General features: G+C 39.2%; 1 protein-coding gene across 1 annotated transcript in view; it reads left to right on the top strand.

The window, feature by feature from the left end:
- Positions 1–12,170, top strand: part of CCDC170 (coiled-coil domain containing 170) — a 55,201-nt gene that overhangs the window by 4,989 nt on the left and 38,042 nt on the right. Inside the window, exons 2-4 of the mRNA XM_063441337.1 lie at positions 879–955; positions 6,518–6,545; positions 9,809–9,940. Coding sequence (XP_063297407.1) covers positions 879–955; positions 6,518–6,545; positions 9,809–9,940 — 237 coding nt within the window. The remainder of the gene's footprint in view (positions 1–878; positions 956–6,517; positions 6,546–9,808; positions 9,941–12,170) is intronic.

A 12,170-nucleotide genomic window follows, 5' to 3' on the forward strand; every position in this document is an offset into this window, starting at 1 on the left:
AACGGCACTTACACTGACGATATAATTGTTATGATACGTTTTACTGTTTTGAAACACTAATATCTGTGTTCAGCGAAGTCTCCCGAGTATAACAGTACCCCTCATGTACAGGTTTTATGGTGTTTCAAAAAGTTACAGAGTCAAATAAAAGGCTTGTGTTTCAGTTTTTCACATTTAAATTCGCCAGATTGGTTACATTGCCTTTGAGACCGTATGGTAGCCAGGAATGATAATTATCCCCAGGATGGCATACCATTTGCAAAAGTAGACAACCCAAGGTATTGCAAATGGGGTATTAATTTCTCACATTTTTAAATAATATTTTATTCATTAAATTATGTTTCATAGATAATATTTGATGTTAAATGAAAGCCCTGTTTCCCCTGAATAAAATTATATATAATAAGTGTTGGTGCACCTAATATGGAAGAGGTGAGTTAAACCTGAACAGACATATAGTAAAACGTGATCAAAACGTGTACATTTGCCTCAGTCCTTAAGGGGTTAATATTATAGGATAAACTTTAGAAAATATTTATAATTTTGAAAAATATTATATGTTGACATTTTTTTTATATCTTTTATATATGTAATATATTTTAATTTATTTTAATATTTTGGAAAAAAAACATATTAAAAATAAAATATCCAAAAATATGAAATCATTTTAAAAGTTTATCCGAAAATATTAAATAGAGGCCTAGATGCTTGGAACTACATCTCTTGTTTCATGCAGTGGATAGAACATTCTGCTGCCCTTGTACTTTTCACTGATCAGTATCCCTTCTTATAATGTACAATACAAATATGGTTTTATGCCAAGTCGTGACTCTTTCTTATAATTGAATTGTTTATTTATGCTTTTATATGTTTTGAAGGCACAAGAACAGTATAATCTACCGAGGAGAGCTGTAGAATTCATGGATGATTTTACATTACACCAGAATCCTGGAAGGTAAGAGAAATAGAGTTCCTTATTTAGCTTACATTTGTATCCAAATTGATTTCTGTTTACCGTTAATATTTTTTAGTATTATTTTGGTGGCCAAGCAATAACATTGCTGGACAGCCTATTCCTTTTATTAATCTATTTTATTGAAGAACTTTTTCCAAACCAATCCATTTGTCATAACCTTTGTCATGAAACTTGGAGCAATTGTGGTGCACTACATCTTTTACCACATAAAAGTCATATGGTATAACTGCTTTAATGGTTATGGTGACCAAGGGTGGGACTACTTTGTCTAAGTATTTTTTCTCTTCTTGACACTTCTTGGCACTGGCTGGAGCTACCACCGTCAAGAAGTGTCAGTCTCTCTGGCATCATCAGTGACAGCTGCAGGGAATTGACTCTGTCTAAGGACGATCCTCCATAGACCCAAGTGCTGTATAGCCATGATGATACACGCGCATGTGCGAGAGTATAGCCGTGATGTCAGCTCCTGGCAATAAAGTGCCAGGAGCAGAATAGGGCCAGCTGGAAGATGATGGCGGTGACATTATCTTTCCCTGCCCCTCCGACTACCAGTGGTAATGTCATGTTGGAGGTCTTTGCAAATTCTGTAGTTCCACTTTAAAGCCCCACAAATCTAAATAAAAATTGTTTTAATCATGTTTTTTATGGCCACAAGATCCAGTTCCTGCAGCCACTCAATCTGCCTTTTGTGATGTTGACTCTTCACTTTCGTCCAATCCAATGCTAGTCATTGAGACCAAAATAACTGGTGAACTGTCGTGAAGGTCACAGGTGCCCAAGACTCACTGATGCACAAGGGAACAAAGACTAGCTCTTCTAGTCCAATGACACAAAAGAAATACTGTTGCTGAAAAGGCTGAAAAACTTAATGCTGGTCATGATTGAAATGTATCGGAATACACAGTACATCACTGTTTGCTGTGTGTGGGGCTGTGTAGCACCAGTCAGTGTGCCCATGATGACCCCTGTCATCCCCACCTTCAATGGGGATGTGAACATTAGAATTTGACCATGGAGCAATGGAAGAAGGTTGCTTGGCCTGATGAATGACGTTTTCTTTTAGAACACGTGGGTGGCCATGTGTGTGTCTTTTACCTGGGGAAACCTACCTCCTGTATATGGCATTAGGATGCACTTTGGGAGGAAAACAGGCTGGAGGAGACAGTGTTCTGGGCAATGTTTTGGGAAACATTGGGTACTGGCATTCATGTGGATTTTTTTTTTACATTTACCACCTACTTAGAGATTGTTGCAGACCACGTACATCATTGGATGGCAGTGGTGTTCCCTGATTGCAGTGGCCTTTTTCAGCTGGATAATGCACCCTGCCACACTGCAAAAATCATTCCAGAAGGCACTATAACTAGTTTATCCCATTAAATTGATTGTGCCTGGAGTCTTTTGGTGCCCTCCCACTATTCATAGAATGTAACAGCTGGTAAGAACCATTTGGTCCATCTAGTCTGCCCAAGTTTCTAAATACTCTCATTAGTCCCTGGCCTTACTTTATAGCTAGGATAGAATTATGCTTATCAAACGCATGCTTATACTCCTTTACTGTGTTAACCTCTACCACTTCAGCTGGAAGGCTGTTCAATGCATCCTCTCAGTAAAGTAATACCTCCTGATATTTTTTGTATCTCTCTATACAATCCTCCCTATACAACCAATCATTATGCTAGCATTTCCTGCTGCTCTGTTACATTGTCTTCCTACTTTTAAGTCATCTGAAATAATTACCCCTAAGTCCCTTACCTCAGATATTAAGGTTAGGACTCTATCAAATATTCTATAGTCTGCCCTTGGGTTTTTAGGTTCAAGATGCATTACTTATCCACATTAAATGTCAGTTGCCACAGATCTGACCATTTTTCTAGTTTACCTAAATCATTTTCTATTTGGCTTATCTCTCCTGGAACATCAACACTGTTGCATATCTTATTATCATTCGCAAAAAGACATACCTTACCATCAAGACCTTCTGCAATATCACTAATAAAACACAATGGGTTCAATTACAGATCCCTGAGGTACCCCACTGGTGACATGACATGTGCATTGTCGTCCGCTAGGCATATCCCTAATAAACTCACCATAAAAATCACCCACCAATTAAACAAGGACACTAATAATTTTTTGGGGAAAATATCACAGATTTTATTAACCCCTTAAGACCGGAGGGCGTACAATTACGTCCTTTTTTAAGCGTCTCTAAACGCCACCGGGCGTAATTGTACGCCCTCCGTTTTTTTTTACTTACCCGGTCGCCGGCGATCCCATGCCGGCGATCGCGGTTGGGGGGACTCCCAGGGAGCCCCCCGCGGCACCTCCATCCTCTTCAGCCCCCCCCCCCAGGCCATGTGAGAGTGAGGTCCTTGCAAGGACCTCACAATCACATGGCCGGTATAGCTGGCTGCAGCAATGCCAGCAGGGGGACTGCCTGTAATGACAGTTAGTCCCCATGCTGGCTGGAAGTAAAATAAAAATAATTAAAATAAGTGTAAAAAAATAACATTATATAATTAGATCATATATATATTATATATATATATATATATATGATCTAAGTATATATATACACATATACACACATACACATACACCGTCTAGGTGTATTTTACTATTAATATATATATAATTATATATATATATATATATTAATATAAAATTACACGTAGACTGATACTGATTGATTAAATATATATATATAATTATTGTTATATATATATATTTATATATAATATAAAAAAATAAATATGTAAATACGTAAAAAAATAAAATTAAAAAAAGAATTAAAAATAAATAATTAAAAAATATATAGATGTGTGTTATTTCGTTCTAACTGTATTGTGATATTAATATATATATATTTATATCAAAATACACGTAGAACTAAATAATATATATATCTATATACATAAATATATACGTATATATCACCAAATTTCAATGCAAAACATTTACAGCCAATGACCCCCACATAAATGACAGCAATATTAAAACAATACCTAACATAAAACACAAACAGTTACCACAGACACCAAGGGCATCCATTTCCACAGCCACCAAGGGCATCTTTATCCAGTTGTAGGGGTTTACCGAGATATCCCTACACACCCAGCTTCAGAGCTACCAACGAGCTCAAACATATCAAAACAATGCAAACATAACTATTACTCCTGAACTTGAACTTTCCCCTACTAACCAAGCAAACATACCCCCCATTTTTTTCTATCCATCCTCCGCCACCACACAGAACATTGACCACCTCAACGCGGTGACCATATTCCACAGGTGGCTTTAGACAAGAAGCTATTGAACACCGTCCCCACTGGGATAATCCGACACGCAAAATTCAAGCTGCAGCGTGCGTAAGATCTCTTTCTGCGACCCCCTGAACCTCAGCAATTACCTCCCTTAGAGCAACCAACTTGTCCTGCAGTAAACGGCATTCGCCTGCCAGTGTTGATCTCGAGTCCCCAAGAAACTCAGGCACGTTGAAGGCCCTATGGTTTTGTCACCCACCAATAGTATCCCGCAGGCGTTAGCAACCCATCCCAGTGTTCTTAAACCGATCCTGCAGGCATCGGAATTGGAGGGGCCGACACATAAGAAGTTTTCCAAGTAATGGACCAGAAACTTATGGCCTGCCTCAATTTTGACAAATTTTTCAAAGTATGCACATGAGATGGAACAACCCATGGGCAGACAGAGATCAATGTAGTATTATAAGAAACAACCTAATAAATTGTGACACGTGAAATCGTACGATCCTGGCTGCACACCTCATTTCACGGCGGACCTCCGAGGCGTGTGGCTGCACATGTTCTTCGCTCACGACCACCGTGAGGCTGCACTCGGCCATCTCCACTCTGAAACCAGGTCATTTGGGAAGGGCTTCTCCATCGGCATGGTCCTCGATCCTCCCCAGGGCTCAGTCTTTGCGGTGGACTAGTCAGCTGTGCCGTCCGGCGCGCCCAGGTCTCAGAGGCTCCTGCTGCTCCAATTGAAGTCCCCAAATGCTCCTGCATCCAGGCCACACCACGGTCTGTTACAGCTGCTCGGACACTGGCAATGAAGGCCTCCACATCCCGATCTGCATCCATGATCCTGAAAAACAAAAGAGAGAAACTCCACACCAATGTGTTGCAGCAACAACAAGTGGGAATTAAATTGAAAAGGAATTCCCCCTAAAATGGCCGCTATTTATGTGGCTCTAGGCCAACCCCTTCCCAAATTCCCTAAACCACTCCCCCTATCCATATGCCTGCCTCCTAGCTAAGTCAAGGCCCACTCCACTTAGCTTTGCTGTTCCCTGGGCTTCAAGACCATGCTTCGAATATACTCCATTGACTACAGCTCTCTGTTGCCTGTCACTCAGCCACTGCCTAAACCATTTAACAATATTGGAATCCAAACTTAAAAATTGCAGTTTATTGATAAGCCTTCTATGTGCGACAGTGTCAAAAGCCTTACTGAAATCTAGGTAATCAATGGCTACTGCACCATCTATTATTTTAGTTACCTAATCAAAAAAATCAATAAGATTAGTTTGGCACGCTCTCCCTGAAGTAAACCCATGTTGTCTCTGATCTTGAAATCCATGTGATTTTAGATGTTCAGCAATCCTATCATTTTAGTTCAGTGTTAAATAATTTTCTAATGATTTAATACTGGATGATGATCCTCTTCCTATTCCATGGGTATATCTTTAATGATGAATCATTGAGAGCAGCATGTGTTGTAGAGAAATTATATATGAATTGTTTACATATATCTGGAATTAACATATTCCAATTAAATGTGTACTTCAAGCACAAGTATTACTACAGTTTGTAGTAGTTATCGAACTATGAAGTTATGGGTTTAGTCTCACAATTGTTTTGTCAACATTTTCAAATGGATTTGACAAATGTTCAAAAAATGTATGTACATGGAAAACTTACCCCTTAACTTGTGACTTTAATAATGATGTGGGATTTAAACAGACTTTTCCTGCCCCTCTTCTTCAGCTCCTGGTGCTTCAGCTGCCATGAGCCAACGTCAGTGCTGTACTCTCGCGCATGTGAAAGAGTACAGCATTGAGGTGTATGGAGGATCTTGCAAGACTGTGCTATCCTTCAGAGGAAGAGCCCTAATTCCCTACAGCCATTACTTGTGGGGAAAATTAGAAGTTGACAGCGGTTAGCCTTTTTGTCAAACTTGTGAAGTCCCAACTTTGTCTCAGTATATCTTTTGACTGGATTGGAATTTCAGTAAAATTCAATTCAGCTGTCAATCTGAGTATTTCCTAAAGATTCAATATTTAAGAAATGCTCATTGTTGATATGGGGTGAAAGAGCCGCTTTAAAGTGATAGTGTTGCAAGTTGAAGTTGTGGGCTTTGGTTGCATAAATCCCAGTATTATTTTTAACACACTGACACAAATTTGAGGGACTTGTCCTTAATAAATAGAAATGGCTATATCCCTTTAAAATTTGAAATACCATTTAAAATGATTTGCTATAGTCTAATGCAAAATATGTATTGTGTTTCTTCTAGAAACAGGAGCAGAACAGAACTATTAAAGGTGAGTAATTTAGTTCATGTTCCCATACTATTGGCGCCTAATATAATATATTCTCCAGAGTTTAGTCTTCATATTTGTATCAGCAACAGTGACCTAACAGCCATCTCTATGTATTTTACTTTGTATACAATGTAGTTACACTCAGCTTGGAATGTTGCCAGGTTCATTCTCTGTGGAAAGCTGGATAGTATTTCGCATACATGTTGCTGAATACTTTTTAAATAATATATGTCTTAATAGTATTTTAACCAGAGATGTCCAGCTTTGGCCCAAACTGTATGGGCTATGTTTACCAGAATTCTCTAGCAACAGTTTCTAAAAAATAATTGGTGATAGGTATATAATTTTATCAAGAGTCAAAATCTATATCTCTATATCTCTCTCTCTCTCTCTCTCTCTCTCTCTCTCTCTCTCTCTCTCTCTCTCTCTCTCTCTATATATATATATATACGTCCCAGAGAAATGCACTCAGAGGGCTTGTAGTCTTGGGCAATATATCCTTTATTTGTGCAGAGATACATTCAACGTTTCAGTCCGACTTGGACTTTTTTCACAAATAAAGGATATATTGCACAAGACTACAAGCCCTCTGAGTGCATTTCTCTGGGACGTTGTATTGAGGCACGAAATAGCACAGAGGCAAGAACAGGACAGGAATGTGAGTGCCATGCCCATGTTGGATATATATATATATATATATATAAAACATACAAAATACACAATCCAGCGCACTCGCCTTTTCACTAAACAATTATTTAAATCTCACAGATTGTAATAGTTTTACTTCAAAAAACCTCACCTAGGCATAAATAATTGGGGTTTAGTTGGGGTTTAGTTACATATATATCATATATTGTATAAGTCTGCCACAACTTCAATGTACCCCATTCTTGGCAGGTCCTATTCTAGCAGCCTAATGCTGGCTTTCAAACAATCAACTTTATTCCAGAGCCTTGCGGGTCTGCTGGCAAACACAGTGCACAAACATGTATTCCTGACCCTATAGTGTTAAAACCACCATCTAGCCCCCCTTTGCCTCCCTAAATATAGTAAATTATTACTTGTATTCAAGTCTACAGCTGCTGACTCTGCCCCTGTCTGCTTTTGACTTGCCTGCTGACATCATGAGAAGTGGTGGTCTAAACCAATCACAATGCTTTCCCGTAGGATTGGCTGAGACTGTCAAGGAGGCAGATCAGGTACAGAACCAGCACAAGTCAAACACAGCCTTGGCCAATCAGCATCTCCTCATGGAGATGAATTGAATCAATGCATCTCTATGAGGAACGTTCAGTGTCAGCATGCAGAGGGTGGAGACACTGAATGGCTGTACTGCTCACTGTGCAGCACTGCCCTGGAAAGCACCTCTAGTAGCCATTTGAGGAGTAACCAGTGGAGTTATCCCTAGACTTTAATGTAAACACTGCATTTTCTCTAAAACAGTGTCTGCTGCAAAAAGCCTGAAGGGAATGATTATACTAACCAGAACAAATACAATAAGCTGTAGTTTTTCTGGTGACTATAGTGTCCCTTAATCGTTGTGCAGTATGGTTTGAGGAACCACAGAGATCAGAAGACAGTGACCCACTCTGTGATTGATAAGGGAACCAATTCACAGCCTAATGCAGTGTTCATTCTGCAGGACACATGTCCTGATCTACACATATCAGAAAAGATAAGGATGAGATTCTGTCATCTTGCTCGAGCTTTGTAAGTTTCCATTAATTTAATAAAGTTACAGCGCTATTTCTGGCTAATCAGCTGTTACAAAATACTGCTGAGGTTAAAATCAGCCAATCATTTCAGGAGGGTACGGATCAGGTGGATTCTACAAGGTTTGAAGACAGGGGGTTGTGGTTCATACACAGCGCTCCTGTGGAAAACAATGGGAAGGCCAGATTTTTTTTTTTTTAAATCTGATCTCCACAACATCCTGGTCCCTGCAGCAGCTGCAGAAAAAAAGTAAATCTTTACCAAAGCAAAAACTGGTGCTATTCAGAAGCAAAGTAATAGAATGTCTCTCACAGGGTTATTCACTAAAGTGAGAATTCAAAGTGAATTTAAAATTTAAGTTGAAAATAGTCAAACTGAAAGAATATCGCCTGAGACAGTTATACTATCACTCTGGCCCTAAATTTTAAATTCACTTTGAATTCTCACTTTAGTAAATAACGCTATCAGTATTTAGAACTTTGCACCCACAATAGCACCTGTTTCACTTGATGATATCCGCAGAGTCATTAGAAACTGGGAGTCAGCTCGAGCTGGGGGAGTCCCTTCAAACTCCTGTTAATAGGTCCCTTATCCTTTATCTACAATTCTACATAATCTACATATAGTAATTATTTAGTTTTAATTAAAATGACTACACAGACCTTTGTATTTCTAAGCAATCTAATAATACATAATAGCCCATAGCTGTGTTTGTGCTCGTTGTAATTGGTTACTAAACAGCTTGTGTATGTTTTGTAACCATCAACCAAGTGGTTACATTTACATCTCCTTATCAATATATATCTGTGACACATCATTGGTTACCATAACTGAAGACTGGTATCTAACAGACAATCTAGCTAAAAGATTAGGAACCCAAGACACTCCCATCATTCTTGGCTTTCCAAGAATTTTACACATTTGAAAAATCTAGTTACACACGTTTAGGGTTGTGCAAAAACAGTAACCTGTGTATTCTCAGGTGTACACAATTTCCAGTGTAACCCTGTCATATTTCACATAACAGCTTTTCTGAAAGGTGTGTGCATTCATTTTTGAGAGTGTCACTTTCACGTGGTCACTTTAACGTGCAATAAGCAAATACCACATAGATTAAAATTATGTGCAGTCAGGCTATTCGATATCAGTTACCTCTTTTTCATCAAGACTTATGACATTGCATGGTTGGAGATTATTAGTATTATTATAATTAATCTTAATTAATTTTGCATATTGATGGAGAATATACATTTGTAGTCTAATATCAATTATTTTAGTAATTATTTGACTGGGCATGTTTATGAACTTATGAAATATTACAAAAATACAAAATCTGATCTAAACACAGTTGGGCTGATTAATCTAACAATGCAGTATCAAATCTTTATCAGTATACAGTTTAATAAGTAACTGGACAGCGGTTTGAGAAAACTAAAGAGTTTTATACATTTTACTATTCTTACCTTAATGTGCTTGTGATTGGCCAACATTGTTTTGGAAGTGTTAATTTAATAATTTAAAATGTTGCTTTTGATACATCATTTTGCCAGAGCACCTATGATCCCCTACATCTGGATATCCCTGTAACTCGCGAGCAGTTAAATCACTATCGGACAATTGCTGAAAATGCCCACAGTGAGCTGGCCGCTCTACATGTAAAATATGAGAGCACACAGTCAGAGGTAAGTTTTGATTACAGCAACATATTTTCATTATATGTACAAATATACTTGTGATGAATAAAGTACAGAGAGCTCTTTTTGGACCCACATAAAGTTTGCTGTGCGGTATATGTTTTTTTGACCAAAACATTAAACACATTATTTAAGATGACCAAACGACAGAATCACTTTGTTTAAAAGCCAGAGCGAGAGAGAGAGAGACAGAGAGAGAGAACACGATGAAGAGCAATAGCAGCCAGTGGGCAAATAATTAAACAGAGAGTAGTGATGTAGCAAACATAAAATTTTCCGTTCGCAAACGGCGAACGCGAACCTCCGCAAATGTTCGCGAACGGGCGAACCTGGCGAACTGCCATAGACTTCAATAGGCAGGCGAATTTTGGCCACAATAGTGATGGAAAAGTTGTTTCAAGGGGATTAACACCTGGACTGTGGCATGCCGGAGGGGGATCCATGGCAAAACTCCCATGGAAAATTACATAGTTGATGCAGAGTCTGGTTTTAATCCATAAAGGGCATAAATCACCTAACATTCCTAAATTGTTTGGAAAAACGTGCTTTAAAACATCAGGTATGATGTTGTATCGATCAGGTAGTGTAAGGGTTACGCCCGTTTCATAGTGACAGACCAAACTCCCCGTTTAACGCACCGCAAACAACTGCAAACAGTCCATTTGCACAACCGCAAAATCCCCATTTGCACAACGTTGGATACCAAGCTAGCCATGTCCCGTTCCTTGTCCTCACTGATGTCATTGAAGGTCTCTTCCTCCACCCAGCCACGTACAACACCAAGGGTCCCCGAAAGGTGACAAGCCCCCTGTATTTTTTTTTTTAAATGTACACTACTGTTACACCAGATATGAGTTGCACTGGTGTGACAATGTGCCCTGGCAGGCCCTGAAACGCACACGTGTGAAGGAAACTGACTGCTATTATATTACAGTCAAAAAAGTTTTTTGTTTTTTTAAATGCAAGCTATTGTGCCCCCAAAACGTTCGTGTGTGGGGGTTCTGTAATGACGTGGGCCAATGGGAGCCTGAATCAACTTTTGGCTCCCACTGCCCCTTTAAGAGCGAGCTCGTGACTCGAGCCGTGCTCCTAGTGCCAGGCGGGCCACGTGACCGATCACTGCGGTCAGTGCACGCGGCTAAGTCAGAAGAGGAGATCAAGCCGCATGCGGCTCGTGTGGAGGCAGGAGTGATCCAGCCACGCGGTTCAAGCTTAGGAGCCAGGTCGGTCCCAGGATAAGGTAAATACAGCAACAACCACTTATCCTTTCCTAACGTCCTATCCCATTAAAAGCATATTACCGCGGATTTAATAAAACAGATAGACCCCCTACTTCATCCAGGTTACCGATCGATGGTTCGATATGCTGAGCCCTCTCTGATTTACTGTACACGACTATTCGATATTCCCACAAATTTTATATAGCATTTTATGTTTGTTTGAGACCACCTTAAAAATATTGGATATCGCTAAAAATCATGATCACTATATACTTTCTCTACAAACCTCTAAAACGAACCAAACTACTCATCCATCCGCTATACCACTTTATCCCTCCTAGAACTAGTGCCCAGTTAAAATACTTGACTCTTACTTACCCACACTCAGTCATGCCACACACATTTCACCACTGCTCTCACTGAATCCCTCTGACTACGGCTAAATTCATCTTCTACATCAGAACACTACTCCTAAGATTGGGTTGTATTCATGTCTCGCGTCTTTCATTAAGAATAGGGGCAGCTTCGGTCTCCTTCAACACTGACACTCCAGTGCATATTATTAAAATATTGGGCAGATGGAAATCCTCAGTCTACAACCGATATATTCCTCATCCCGAGAAAGAAATGAGGAAAGCTTTTAAAAGTTTGGCTTTGTAAATTTGATTCAATAAGTGTGTTTATCTTTAATACCTTTTCACCCTCTTTGCATGAACCCGATTTACATATATTACTAATATGTTTCTGAACATATATATTATATTATTCACTCACTCACTCACTCACTCACTCACTCTCTGGGCCGGCCTAAGACATCATGCTGCCTAGGTCCAATGATAAATGACTATGGGGGATAATGTATAATAAACACAGGTTACTGGCTATGGAGGGATAATGTATAATAAACACAGGTTACTAGCTATGGGGGGGGGGGGGATAATGTATAATAAACACAGGTTACTGGTTATGGTGGGATAATGTATAATAAACACAGGTTA

This window comes from Pelobates fuscus, chromosome 2, assembly GCF_036172605.1.
Source record: "Pelobates fuscus isolate aPelFus1 chromosome 2, aPelFus1.pri, whole genome shotgun sequence".
Lineage (NCBI taxonomy): Eukaryota > Metazoa > Chordata > Amphibia > Anura > Pelobatidae > Pelobates > Pelobates fuscus.